This window comes from Pholis gunnellus, assembly GCF_910591455.1.
Source record: "Pholis gunnellus genome assembly, chromosome: 1".
Taxonomy (NCBI): domain Eukaryota; kingdom Metazoa; phylum Chordata; class Actinopteri; order Perciformes; family Pholidae; genus Pholis; species Pholis gunnellus.
In genome coordinates, this window is record NC_136528.1 from 18,049,141 (window position 1) to 18,064,532 (window position 15,392).

General features: G+C 42.2%; 1 protein-coding gene across 2 annotated transcripts in view; it reads left to right on the forward strand.

Annotated features, from left to right (window-relative positions):
• The first annotated feature begins 2,334 nt into the window (after positions 1-2,334).
• The window catches only part of hipk3b (homeodomain interacting protein kinase 3b), a 31,287-nt gene continuing 18,229 nt past the window's right edge, over positions 2,335-15,392 (forward strand). For both annotated transcript variants that reach the window (XM_079158051.1, XM_079158052.1), the window contains exons 1-2: positions 2,335-2,671; positions 9,365-10,682. In XM_079158051.1, coding sequence (XP_079014177.1) covers positions 2,599-2,671; positions 9,365-10,682 — 1,391 coding nt within the window. In that variant the 5' untranslated portion in view covers positions 2,335-2,598. The remainder of the gene's footprint in view (positions 2,672-9,364; positions 10,683-15,392) is intronic.

Sequence of the window (15,392 nt, forward strand, 5' to 3'; positions counted from 1 at the left end):
TGGATTGCCTCTTACAAATACTAATACATTTTATTTGTATAGCGCTTTAAAAGATACTCAAAGACGCAATCAGATGATGCATCATTTTGATAGCCTCAAATGGAGATTTGAAAATATATAAATTGTATTGGAAGCAGGGGATATACAGGCTGTGCCCTCTGTGTTCTATTGTTTATTATATGTGTAGCATTTATTTGTCTTATGCTCATTTTACTCAAAGATAAAGATGTAACATTGTACTGTCTGTTTATGCATGTCAAGCACGTGCATTCAAGTGACTCATGACACTCGAAACCAAGTTTCTAATTTTGGCCGATAGGCGGCTTCTGGCAGTGGCCAATATAGACCTTTGTATTTTTATTGTATTATCCGTGAGGTTCATGTTATGAATCTCAAACTTTATATGAAAGACTATACACAGTTTTGTAAAAGTGAATAAAAACACAAAAGTTCTATCAGCAATAACACAACAAAAGCTCGTTTTGTACTACATGGTGCTGGTAACCTCACTAACCACTAGGGGGCGACAAATGAACACCCCCGCAACGAGAGCGCGCGCTTGTGTGCATCTAAAACAGACCAGAGCAGAAGACCGTAGAGCAGTTACCTGATCACAAGCAAACAAGTGTCTTTTCTCCCTCAAACAAGAAAATATGTGTATAATTACATGTACAATAGTAGTACTGTGACATAACATTGTGCCGCCTTTTCTTTTTCTAATAAATGTGTTTTTACACTTTTCTGTGATTTTTTGGGGGGGACAAAACACCCATCAAAATGGGTTTTGAGTTAAATTAGGAATACGCATGTCCTGACAAGATCATTGGTTAGTGTGGCCTTGTTAATGCCGTTTTTTAGGTCACTGTTAATTCGGTCTTTTTTTGACACAGTCTAGATTTGATGGTAAACCATGCGCTCCTGACTTGGTTAAGCCTGGGAGGGACAACATAGGAAGCACTCCAGGAAGCACACTTGCGTCCTCCATGAGAAGCTAAAAGGATATAAAAGGGTTTATAGCCTATGCCTGGGCTATTACCCAGCTGTGTTTACTCATGATGCACCCGTTTAGACAATAGGTGTTTACACCTGCTTTCCAGCTGACCAGGCCTGGTTGTCTGTAATTGGGGTGGGGGACTGGGAAAACAATAGCATTTTGGTGGATTAGATTACAGCGAGTCTTCTCAGACATTGGGGGTTTATGAGCAGCTTTCTCAGCTGGGTGCCTCCTGACTGTCTGAGCAGCAGATTTCAGCTTGTGCTCCCCCACCAATTTCCTTAAGCACACTCTGCTGTTGACACATTGCTAAAGAAGAGAGAAAATTAAGTATTTTGGTTTATTATCATAAAGTTCTTCCATGGCATTTTCAAAGATCAAATGTTAAGCACATCTCAAATGCTTACCAATGGATTCACCCTCCAGATCAGATCTTTTGTATGTTGAGCAATCAGTTATCAACTCCTCACTTATGTATATACCTGTAAAATAAAATATGCAGTTTTGCATTCAGTTGGCCCCCTTACTGCTCATTGTCATTGCCTTATTCTATATACAACCTTATCTATATTCTAATACAGAACTTTGACGTTTTGTTTATTAAGGAGACTATCTGGAGGATGTAATTGTCTTTTTTTCCCGATCAGCTTTCAGGGGTATAACCTAAACGAAGAAAACAAAACACAGACTTATAACTTTAATATGTTTTATTCACAAGTCAAATCACTGCAATAAGACTTTACAATAAATCACCTCTGGCAAAATCATTCAAACCACTATACCACCGCTACACTGGTGTTTGTTTTGTTTGGTTAAATCTTTGCACTACTATTTGGTTGGTTAATTTAATATTATTCTATTTCATTGTATCATATTGTGCATTTTATATCTAATATTTTACTCTGTTATTGTTATTGTATATATTGTGCATTTGATATTTGCATTTGATATTTCTTACTAATTTGTATTTACCTGTACCATAATTGCTGCTGTAGCGAAAAAATGTCCCCTTGCGGGATTAATACAGTAAATCTCTCTCTCTCTCTCTCTCTCTCTCTCTCTCTCTCTCTCTCTCTCTCTCTCTCTCTCTCTCTCTCTATCTACCCTCTGACACTGCAGTCTACGCCTTTATTTCTGTCATCCTTTTAAACAAACACATATATTAACATTTCACAAAGACTTTAGGTATACACCATTTGTATATGTGTGTAGGCATACAAGCTTCATGTAAATCCTAGATCTTTGTGAATGTATTGGCTCGCTGATTGATTACTCTGGTCTGACCAATGCCGTCAGTTCACAAACATTTGCCTGGTTTGGTACTAGAGAGAAAAGGGACATGTTAGAAGCAGTCAGGGCCGCGGAGCAGCACGTCTAGACGGGGTAACGGACCCCCCTTTTTAGAGATGGGCCACTTCGCCCAAAGAGGAAGAAGACGACTGTGAACTGTGTAACTACAACCTGGACTCGGTGTGGTGTTTCTGGACGCTCAAATGCAAGAGTTATTTATTGTTTAAAAATGTGGGAGATGGTGGCGTTACCGAGAGCGAGCTCTCCCTTCCTGTCGTCTAGGACAAGATGGCAGCAATGCAGGCGAACTGTGCATGTTATGGATTTATAAATCCATACCATGTTCAGAGAAGCCCTGGATTATACTTATAGTGACTCTATGTGAAGGTGAGTGGTGGAGAGAAGGCCGTCAATGGTGATACTTCTTTATCTCAACCTTTTAGTTTGAATGTGACGTAATACAAAGTCATAACTTGGCTACAAACTTAGCTAGCAAGCCTTTTGCTGTATACGGATTTGAACGTAGCTGTAGCTCTGTCAGCACTTTGGGTAATTAACGTACTAGTGGTGAATTTATTTTAATATCGTCCTGACAACCAGCGGTAGCGATGCCGTTGTTGGTAATTATTAACGTGACACCGTTGTTTGTTATTCCAGTGTTGTCACAGCGACCCGTTGATGTTCTACTTGACATGTTGCGTTAAACTTGTGAGTGTTGTGTTAACGTTACTTAATACGCGTTGTGTTAGCTTCCAGTTGACCTAGCAAAACATTGCAACAATCATAATTATAGCTAGCAAAAGATTAGATTGACCTTTTTTTATATTTTCAGAATAACACATGCTGGATTCTACTGTCTAAATGTGTATGTATTTAGTAATGTCACCTGTTACTAAATTAACCTTAACTTGTAATCATAATGGAAGCGCAATTGTAAAGTAGTAGCTATATAGCTGTTATATGTCTTTATCGCCGTTAACGCGAGACTATAACGTGTCTAAACTGCGTACTAAATCTAACGTTAGTAAGCTAACGTTAGATTAGCTAGCTAGTTCTCTTGCGAGCCTCTTTCAAGGTTTGTGTCCGTTGATATTGTCAAGTATTTCGGTCCTTCATGTCCAGGTAATCATTCTAAACGAGGTTGTAATAACCTACTTGATGCTTTACCACAATGCAGTTGGTGGTTCCGTGTTAAAGAAGGGGTAGAGGGTAATAGTTGAGCTCCTATATGAGGGTGTGTACAACAAAACCACCCACCAGCAAAACAAAATCACCCTATATTGTTTGCACTTACAGTCATTTTGTGGCATGAAACCATCACTTTGACTTCCTGGTCCAATGAAACTTGTGTCTTTTTTTTGTAAAATGGTTAAACTGGAAACTGAAAATCAAGACCTACAACGTTAGAGCTAAAATGCATGTCTGGCTTGTGCGACAATAGCGCTAGTATTTCTTATTTAGTTTCACTGAAACTAAGGAATGACATATTGTAGATAATTGTTTTGGCTTCCTATATTAAGCTGAACATTTTGGCAAGTTGGGCCTATGCAGCAGACATGGCTGCTTAGTTTGGTCCACATAGTACAGAGGCTGATGTGGCTGCCCATTTTTGTAGTTTCTGTTCTTGTTACCGAATCAAAGATAACTGCTGTTTTACTTGTAATTCTTTTGATTCTACAGAACACTACTCTCATACAAATAGTATGAAGTTACACAATAACATTACATGTCAGAGTAGAGTGTATGTGAGTAGAGATGATCGGGTAATACTGTAAACCTTTTTTAAAGAACACCATGAGTACAGCGAGGCTGCAGCACTGTTCGTGTGGTTCCCCTTTGCTTACACACTCCTGTCTGTTGTACTCGTTTCACATTTGTTAGCTTATCAGTAGCACGGACTCAGCAGCGTTGTGGGTGGTAATGATACCAGTAATGCCAGAAGGCAGTCAGCACAACGTGGCCAGTAAATACATGTGTAAACGGTGTTTTCCCAAACAAGAATTTGTGTTAGTGTGTAATGTCGTTTGTTAACAGGGGCGGGGAGGCAATACGACTTGGGATCATGTTTGCAGCAGGCTATCAGTATTACATTGTGGCCAACTTCATGACTGGTTTCCAAGTGATGTCATCTTTTAGATGTACATGCAGATATGAGGCAGTAAACAAAACGGAATGATTGAATGTTTATGGGAAGAGCACTGTGACGAAGAGGATGTTGTGCATAACTTGCATGAGTCACACAAGTGATGGGTGGAAAACATCCAATATCCCAAAGAAGTAAACATCTATTCCAGCACACGGAGCGTAATTACTTGTATGCATTGAGCAATCCGGTCAGAGCCCAGGATGTTAATGACATGGTGGATGCTTTTGTGTGGAAAAACTGTAAAATGGCTCACTCTGCCGCTGTGGTCATTGCTTATTCAATTCTGATTTAAGTGTAACAGTTTGTGGCGCTCTATGATCCATTCTTTGCTGATCAATTTGAGTGCTTGTTGGGGCGTCTAGTATTTCAGCGTGTGCAGCATGGTGACAGCTGTTGATATATGTTTGGTATAGGTGATCGACAGGTGGCTTTGAATGCAGAATACATTACTTGGTACACATCTGAAATGAGGTTTTACAATGTACATCTGGCATACATCTAGTGTCTTCTCCTGTTTTCCCCACAGAAAGCAGAAATGACTGGTACTATATATTTAGTGTAATAGTCAACTGCAATGCAAATTGTCTACAGGGAGAATACTTTGAAATGACAGTCATACGTTCGCAGAGGAAATACCTTGTGGTCACATGTTTCCGAATATAAAAGGCCTTTTATATCTAAAGGGCATAGAAGATCATGTTCACGAGACACAGGCAAAGCACCACAGTGTGTACTGTTGGGGATGTGGCGCTGTGAGTTAAGGGAGCAACCTCAGCCTGACAATCAAGGGATCGCAACAGCAGGAAGCGAAGAGGGACTTCTTTTGTTTCCACTGTCTCAGTCTGCATTCGGTACCACGATCTGAACAGCAGCTAAGAAGACCGCATTGCATTATTTCTCGAACAACCAAACGTGTTCTGGGTCACGTTACAAATACAATCACGAGTAGCCAAATCATGTTCTTTATATGCTAGTGCATCCAACAAGACCCAACAAGTAATTCAGTGTGTCTGGATATAACAGTGTTTGCTCTTTCTTTGCTGGTATTAACATAATGGGTGACCTTGTGTTACTGTACATATTGACCAAGATTAGTGCTGGTTGTGAACTAGAGAACAGAGAACCACAAAGTCATTGAAATGAACTGATAATGAATTAGGTTCATGTGTCATCACCACAGATGGGCTTTTGGACTGTCTGAAGTCTAACATAGCCTCATACATTTAGCTGAACAATCCCTGTTGTTGACTACTCAAACATCCACAGCCTAAAAGTCTATGGATACCATGACATAATGCTTAAGTTAGCCACAAATATGGCTCTAGTCACCACTGCAAAACAAAGGATTTATGCTTTGCTAAGCAAATACTACGCAAAGCCTTCCCACCACTGTTCTCCATGTTGTGCTACCTGCTCTGATGTTACACTTTAACCATTAAAGCTTTAAAAAACAGACAGCTTTCTTGTCAGAAATGCAAGAAATATATAATTTTGAGGCCCCAGCAGATTTATGATCAGGCTGTACTATGGAATCATACCTGAATGTTATGTTTTTCTTTTTTATCAGCGTTGACTTTCTCCTAACAGTTTGAGCCTACTGACTGTGAGAACCCTCTTTAGGATCACACAGGACAACAGGTAAAGCATTGATGAACTGGACTAGGCCTTCGTGTTTTGGGACTCGGAGTTAGAATGCATTATGTTATCACCCAAGTTGGTCTCACGATCAGCTTGCCTTTGACATAAATGTGAATGCTTAATGCATCTGATTTGATCTGCTGAAGGATGATAAACATTCACCCTATAGCTCACATGTTCCAGTCTAGAGTCCAAGTTGCACTGGTCTAAGCAACACCGTGGATCACTTTTAGCTGAGAAGTCAAGCCACCTGGCGATGAATAGTTTCTATAACTCCTAACTGACTTACGGCTTTGGGTTCAGTTGCCTCTCACCGATGACTGTTACTGATGGGGGAAACATTGAGGGATAAGCAGTCATGTTGAGGTGCCATATTTTTTCCCCAATGGGGTGGAAGGCGTACTTAAGCCCTTATTACACAGAGATTGCGCAATACTGCCGTAAAGAAGATGCGGCATTACGCCAGCTTTGTCATAATGCTGCCCGGTTGTGTGATCTTTAGATAGCTTGCTGGCTGTCCCTTTTTACAAAATAGATTTGGCTCTGTGACTATCTAGCGCTGGAACAACTCTGTCCCCCCCCATTCTGGCTCCATACCATTTATACAGAACAGCCATGCAGAATAACGGTGCTACAGTGAACTGTGTGAAAGTAGCTATACGATTATTTCTGTGTCTTAAGGCACTTTTTTTTTCTCCTATCGGTACCATTTGTTCACCGTGGACAGGTGTCTATTGTTTGTTTTTTTTCTTCTCAATTTAATTTTGAGAAGACCAGGGTCAGAAGTTCAACGTTGAGCAATTACTTAGCAGTTCAAGGTTGCTGGAGAGATTCTACGGCTTCAAAGGCAACGCGATGCCACAGGAGGAGCCTCACGGCTGACCACGGGAGTATCCGGCTTCAGCTGGTAATTCTAGCAGCAGCTGCCATACTTTGGAAACAACGAAGGCTGTCTGCTTCACATCCTCGTGTCAGACTTCTCCCGAGCATTTACTCTTTGTATTTGCATGGCCAGGGAAATTCACCGATGCGCAAGTTAAGTTTTGTTTTAAAACTAAATGTGGGTGTTTTTATTACACCAGGCAGGTAATTCAAATGTGAACATCTTGATTGCTCAGTTGGTGAGAGTAGTATAGTCTTTCGTCAGACCAGCCAATTTCCATTTTCATTCCCAAAGCACCGAAACTAAACTCGACAGCATAAATGTAGTATTTCAAGTGTAAGTCTAAAGGTGATGTATGGCTTTGTTGTATCACAAAAGAAACCGTGATTAATTAAATACAATGGTGCCACACAGTGCTTGAGACTCCACATGATAATAGTCCTGCCGTGTAGTTACATGCTTGATGAACAATCAAACATTGGTAGGACAGGTGGCTGCATGGTGATGCCGCGGTTAGCATTGACGCAAACCTGCTGGCCCTTCTGTGTGGAGTTTGCATGCCCCCCCCCCCCCTGTCAGCGCAGGTTTTCTCCTGGTTCTCCGTCTTCCTCCCACAGTCCAAAAACATGCAGGTAGACGTGAATGCAAAACCTGAATGGTTGTCTGTGTGTTTGAAAGTTACCGGCTTGTAGCTCAAATCTACAATACATACAGAACCTGCATACAGTGTGCATTGCTATCTCTAAATGTCTTTTTTTTGGAAAATTCCATTCAGGCAAATCATAAATTCTGCCCATAGTGGCTGTAATGAATACTCGAGGCAGGGTTCTTAAATTACAGACAACACACCGTAAATGTAGGTACTTCAGCAACTGTCCCAACAACAATTAAGCAAATCCCAGCATACACTGGGCGAGAGGTGGGGTACTGTACTGAAAGGCCCCGGCCTGCTGCCATAACATGATGATTACATGTTAAATGTATTAACATACAGTCTAGTGAAGCTATTCTCACACAATGGCCACATGTTATTCTAACAATCAGAAGTGGGCCTTCTGTTACAAAAGGTTGAGGACCTTTGGTCTAGTTATTACCATCACAAGTCTTTTGAGCTGTATGAGGTATAGAATGAAAACGTTTGTGTCACTGTGGTGGCTTCTAGACTGGACTTGAACCAGGACTGTTATTATGTAGGTGTGCCAGTGTGGCCAATTTTAAATTCCCCATTGGGCACATCAATTTTGTTTTCATTCCTGACCAAAATGGTTTCCCTTTTTTAGTCCAGCTTGGGATAATTTGAGGATTGGTTTTGAATGGAGAAGAGGGTAAACGGTGTCTCCAAACGGTAACACAGGGTGTTATTGTGCAAAGAGCTATCGGGGGAATAGAGTGACCTTATCTTGCTGCTCAGAATAGAGTCAAAGGGGTGGCTCACAGCGTTTGTGTTATCACAACACAAGTGTGTTTTCCATCATGGGGATTTATTTTAGGAGACTCTACGGGGCCACTATTGCCCAAACCTGACTCGCTTGTGTTATCCTTTTTAGATAAAGAGAAACAGATTTTGAACACGGTGGGGAAATTTAAAAATGTAAGGTTGTAGTAGTGCTAGTAAAAATAGCTTCTTTATACATTAATTTGTTATTTTTTTGGAGGTAAATGAACTGTTAATTAAAGTATGGGAACCATTGGGGAACAGCTGCTTGAATGAAAGTAGGTCATAGGCACCGTGCCAGTTTTGAATATGGATTTTAAAGATCATGAAACTTGTAACTGTTTTTTTTCACAAGTGAGTTTCAGAATATTACACACACACATTATGGGGAAAGAGAGAAACATAAACCCTTTTTTAGGTAATGGGACTTGATGGGCCTGATGATGCTTTTGTAACTTTATTTGTCTCTTCTTTGTCTGTATCTTATCCTCGCTCCCTCTCTATTGGTTGCCTAGAAACCTGCAGTGGGATGCATGGAAAGGTCGGGCAAACCTTTGAGAAGTTAGTCATCCGCTGTGTGGAGGTGTTAGTGGGATCGCAGTGGATGGGGCACAGTGGTGAAGTGGTTCTTAAGCACTCCACTACAACAGGTTATCTTGCCCTAATCCATTTGATGTGTGAGGTTGGGGTGACTGATGTTAGTGTGGGGGGTAATTATAGTTGTGATGTCATCAAGTAGGGGTCATTAAAATGGGATTTGGGGTGTCTGTTGGTTGTTTTGGACTCATAACTTAAAACTCTCCCTCCACCATAAGCGAATAAAGACAGGAAAACACAATATGTGAATGATAAGTGTTCTACATTACACACACTTGCCACCTCATCCTCAGCGTAGTTTATTAAAACGGCCCCATTTTATGTAATGTGCTAAAAAGGATCCAAACTAACGACCTGTTGCTTTATTCTCTTTCTCTGCAGGTATGGCCTCACAAGTCTTGGTCTACCCACCACACATTTATCAAACCCAGACAAGTGCCTTTAGCAGTGTGAAGAAACTCAAAGTTGAGCCCAGCAGCTGTGTGTACCATGAGAGGGCACACCCGCAGACCTATCTGAACAGCAGAGCCCTTGGAATCGTGCACCCAACCAAACAAGCCCACTCGTTTGTGAACCGAGACTTGGCAGTGGGTGTGAAAGTGCGTGGAGGACAACAGTACCCGGTGCAGACGGTGGTGGTGGTGGTGTGTGGTGTACAGAGACAACAGACTGGTAATAGAGGAGGAGGAGGAGGACGACGAGGACGACGAGGCCCGGCTGCGGCCCAGCAGCGACCGGACACAGGGGTTGTCCACTCGCAGGGCAAGGAGCAGCAGCAGCAGCAGCAGCAGCAGCAGACAGACACAGCAAGTGGGGGCAGCAGTGGAGCAACAGGGGCAGGAGGAGGGGGAAGGGGAGAGGGCTGCAGTGGGGGAGGTGAGGGAAGGGGAGAGGAGGAGGGTGACGGAGAAGAAGAGAACTGTGGAGGTTTGAACTCGGCCGACAGCTCTCAGCGATGCGGGCTGAAACGTAAAAGTGAGGAGCTGGATAACCGAGGGAGCACCATGCAGATTGTGGAGGAACTGTCAATGATGCCAGCCATGATGCAAACGACGAATGTGGGGAACGCAACCATGACTGCGCCGGGGGCCGGAGGGGGCCCCTCGAAACAGGGTGTAGGTGCAGCGGGAGGAGGGGACGGGGACTATCAGGTCGTACAGCATGAAGTCCTGTGTTCCATGAAGAATACTTATGAAGTGCTGGATTTCCTGGGACGCGGCACATTTGGACAGGTTGTAAAGTGCTGGAAGAGGGGCACGGGGGAGGTGGTGGCTGTGAAGATCCTGAAGAACCACCCTTCATATGCACGACAGGGTCAAATCGAAGTAGGCATCCTTGCTCGTCTGAGCGGGGAGAACGCAGATGAGCACAACCTGGTGCGAGCCTTCGAATGCTTCCAGCACCGCAGCCACACCTGCCTGGTGTTTGAGATGCTCGAGCAGAACCTGTACGATTTCCTGAAGCAGAATAAGTTCAGCCCGCTGCCCCTGAAGGTGATCAGACCTGTGCTGCAGCAGGTAGCTACGGCTCTGAAGAAGCTGAAGAGCATGGGTTTGATTCACGCAGACCTCAAGCCGGAGAACATAATGCTGGTGGACCCAGTGAGACAACCCTACAGGGTGAAGGTGATCGACTTTGGCTCAGCCAGCCATGTGTCCAAAGCAGTGTGCTCCACGTACCTCCAGTCTCGGTACTATAGGTGAGTACAAAAAAAACTTTTTTTCAGTGCACTTCAAACTAATTTCCGTCTCTGTTGGTGTCCGGACGGTCACAGTTGGGTTAAAAAAATGTCCTTCCTCTAGCAAAACAAGGAAATGTCTCCCATACTGCACAACATCCTGCCTGTTTAGGACTCGCATACCACAGCGTCTGAAAAAAGATTAGACTCGCATGTCCCTACTGCCTGGGAAAATAGTGTTCTGCGAGACTTTTAAAACATTAAGAAACATTTTTTTATTGACTTTATGGACATTTCTTCGATTATTTGTATTCAGGGTGAAGTAGCTTAGCCTTACTATTAGCAATGCTGTTTCCAGAATGACAAAGATCACAGCTTAATATATAATAATCTATTTTACGTGTGCAAATAGACTTGCATTTCTAGACTTGCGCAGGTGAAGCCAGAGAAATTACTGGGCCAGAACAGGCGCATTGGTTAAAAAGGAAGCATATCTGTTATGTCAGATGGAAGCCGGTGTATGTTGACAAGGTGGTATTCTGACCATTGATAGATTTGGTCCTTTTCCATGTGTTCAATGTAACACACTATGCGTTTCCACTGTGTCCCCACAGACAGGTGTGCTAACTGTGTGGACGCCAGGCCAATATTGAATGTCACAGTTCATTTCATGTGCCTTAGAAAAAGGTCAAAGGAAGCAGGGTGCAGCCTCATGATGTTGTAGCTAGTTGGCGTTTATGATAGAACTTTGTTGAATCCTTATGTCTAATGAACACGAGTGAACCCCAACTACAAAGGTCCAAATTCAAATAATTCAGCTATCATTATAGTCCTGAGATATGTCTCTGCACAAAACCTCATGTGAATTACTGATCATCATCTGATGGCTTACTTTAAATGGTTTTACCATCTCGGACTCTCTATGCTAAACAGGGAAAGGTACAAACCAAACAGTGAATGGGCATTGCAGGCCGGTTTTTCTAATCAAACCAAAGCGCTCCTAATATAAAGCCATGTGTCCTGTCATTTGCACATCCAAGACCAGACACACAGCGTCCTTCTAACGTAAATATTAGGTACTGTATCCATGTTATACCCTAGAGCGCATACTTATGTTTGGAACGGCGTTCAGCAGGTTCTCTCCCAACCTTTCTTGACTTAATCCAACTGTTCACACTATGTATTAATGTCTTCAAATATTTGCCTATCCATTGTTTTTCTATCATAGCAAGGGTATTACATATATTACTGTGGAGAGTATACAACATTATTAACATGTGTTTGCTTTAGCCTCCACTGTTGGTTGTGTGAGAGCAAAGGACCAGTACAACTAGTTAAGATAATGCTCCAGGGGGCACCAAGTAAAATGAGTGTTGCCTAACTATTCTTTGACATTTGGCCCCATAATTTGGCAATCATAAAGATTTGTGGCAAGACAAAACAAGCGTGTTTAGGTCTACTGCGTCGCGGTTTGGAGAAACCATGCTACCGTCTACACCAGAACCATTGTCTGATTCATAGGTCCATACTAGCAGGCAAGATTAACTGACGAGGAGACCAGCTATTCTTCTCTTTCTACCATGCCAGTGGGCCTCCCTCTCTGATGACCTCCTATAATAGCTAAGATGTGGACTGCAGCAGCTTGATGCTGCGGAGTGATCGATGTAGTTTGTGGTTTAACTCTGCCTGATCGATTCTCCCCTCCTCAACTCTCTCCCACATGGCACCGTCGAGTCGGTATCTAATTTCCATGAGTTGGGATGTGATCATCTTGATCCAACATGTCAAAAGAGAGACGACTGTACATTAACTCCAGACCGACCTGAAACGCATGACGTTTGTAGGAAAGTTGAAAAGGTCAATTTAGATCTAGACATGGACATTTAATGACAAAATGAAGCGGATCAGAAAACCACGAGGCACCTATATTTGGTAATTGTTGGAAACATTCAGGGCTCGGTACATACATAACAGCAGTTTGTGTTGTCCATGAACTATTGGGAATGTTCGCTTTTTAAGTCTCCAGGTCACAGTTTCTTACAGCTCGTCACGGTGTGGCAAGAATATCTGAAATCTACTCGGATGGCTTGTTTTAAGTCGGTGGATTTTGTGGCACAGATTTTTTTTTTTTGTCTTAAGTCTTGGTTTCTAAGGCTTAAAGAAGTGAGCAGGATTTATGAGCAACATTCAGGTCAATGCCAGCTGTTTTTAGTGAGAGGTATTTGAATAATTCTCACTGCCTGCGCACTGAGACAGTGAAGCAGTACGCCCTGCAGGGAATACAAATACTGTTGCTGAAGAAGAAGAAAAAACAAGCAAAAAGATGATTTGACATCTATCCCCATTTGCATTTACCGTAGCTTTTCTCACTGACTAGAGTGAGTAGACCCTAATAGCTTTGACCCATTTTAAGGAAATTATGGGAAAAATACTTGTCAATGACGCATAATTATTGCATTCTCTCTTCATCCCAAACAATCAATTCATGTTTTTTTGTGAATATTGTCGTGTTGTACTATGCACTTATTTCAGGAAGTCGCTCAAAATAGACCTGCCGTGCTTTGCTTGTACTTTTGTGGGGGAGGATGTAAACAGTGCAGCTGCTTCAGCTCCGTTTGTCACTTCTGTCAACCTCAAACTTTGAGGAGCAGCAGTTCCACGCAGGTGTTGCATGGTTTTGTATTTTGATAACACAGGTCGGAAGATTGTTCGATAAAGGAGTGACTTGTGTCGCAACATTTTCTTTTTATCCTGAAGTAAAAAGAACAAATGATTACATACCATATTATACCTATTACTGTCAGTTCTCTGTAGTTTGTACCCCCTCGCAGACGGGAGTATACAAAGCATACTGTGGGGGAGCAGCGTTGCTGAGGCTAAGAGTGAAGGGTTGCTTAAAATAGCTGCTGGGATGCCGGCCAGTGGGCTTTGACTTCTATAGATGGTGAAGCACAGACGCCGGCAGAATGAAATACTAGAGAGCTCTCACTTAAGTCACTCAAGGTCAACCAGCTCCAACGTCAGCTGTTTTCATTTTCATATATCCGTCTGTGCGTGTTGTGCTTTGTGCGCAGCATTATAATCTAAAGTGACCTATCAGCTTTTTCAAATCAATAACTTTGATGGATGCACCAGCCACCTCCACAACTTACAAGCATTTACACAGTCAGCTCAGTTGGAGCTCAATGTTGTAGAATTGGTCCCATAATTTGTATACAGTTCAACTAAACAGTTACAAACGACATGCAAATTACTCCGATTAAGATTAGATGGAAATGAGACGTGCTCGTAAATTATTTGGATGTGCAAATGCAGTGGCCTCTCTCTTATTCATTTCGATTTTTTTTATTTCTCTTAATTTTACCCACACATTAAGAATTTCTTGCATTTGGCCAAAGACGGCAGCATTATTACTGTTAACACTTATTTGTTTGTGTACCTGTGCAACAATACAGAATGGACAAAAGCAAAAGGTCTTCTCTAGATCGTCTATGTTGGACCAGTGCCTCTATAAAAGCGGTTGTTCATTCTCCTAACTACGCATTGGAATATTTGGTCTAAGACTACTGGATTAACTTTTCCCCGAAAAGTAAACTCGTTTGTGTGCGTGGGAACTTTTGGGCACGCAGGAGTCTCCCCCTTTATGAACTGTGTACGTCTCTGGGTTAGTGGGTAGTTTTCATGTATTTTCATGGCCTCAGTAGCATGTAATCTGTCAGTTAGCAAGAATCTAAATGATGCATCAAGGTTAGCTCTCATGGTGCTTTATGAACAAGCTGTTTGGTTATCAGTCCACTTTGATCCTGTGTCAAATCAGTATCCCTATTCATATTAAACCATTTCTTTTAATCTTCACGTTGGATTTGTGACAGAAGGAGCTCCCTTAAGAGAACTCGTGCTCACATGCTAAAGGCTCATTGCTGATCACTTCAGTCCAACTGCGTCACATGCTGCACTGCTTTGTGTTTACAGCTGCAACAAACTTCTTTTCTGGTGTTGTGCCAACGGTCACCTTGTTTTAATAGAACACGTTTTTGCTGATGAATAACAAGAATTGCTGCAGTTAACAGAGCAGGTACGATTTGTTTTTATAAAAGAGCGTTTTGCGATCCTCCAGCAAAGCAGCAAAGGTTTTGCTGCATGACGTTAAATGTGTGCACACGTAACTCAGTGAGCACCCGATTGTGGGCTTTTGCCAGTGTGTGTGTTATGGTTCAAAAATATTGTTTGAATAATCCAACAGAATTGATGATAATACCGCAGTGAGCAGACATAGTTCAGTGTTCATGTGCGGTGATACTACTGCTTCACAATAAATGCTTGCCATTCTGATCCGCCTGTTTTTGAGTTGGTAATTCCACAAACAGTTCAAACATAATAAGAGAGGAAAAGGCTTCAAATTCTAAGATCAGAAAGCCGGTATGTCCTCATTGGTGTTTTCATGAAGTAATGGTTTTGGGGTGAAATGTTCATGCAGAACTTGTGAGACTTCACCTTGAAAATGTCCTCCTTCATGACTGAGGCCATGCAGCTGGCAACAACGAGCAAAGATTGTCAACTCAAGGCTGTAAATTGCTGATAGCCGTTTGCCATGCATTCTAATAAATGATGGGCGTAAAAGAGAGTTCAGTTAATTAATAAACTGGTTCGTCTGTCGCCTTTGTTTTAAAAGTTACAACCTCAAAGATCTCTGTTTTGCAGCTGTGTTTTTTGGATCTCACTTCCCAGAGA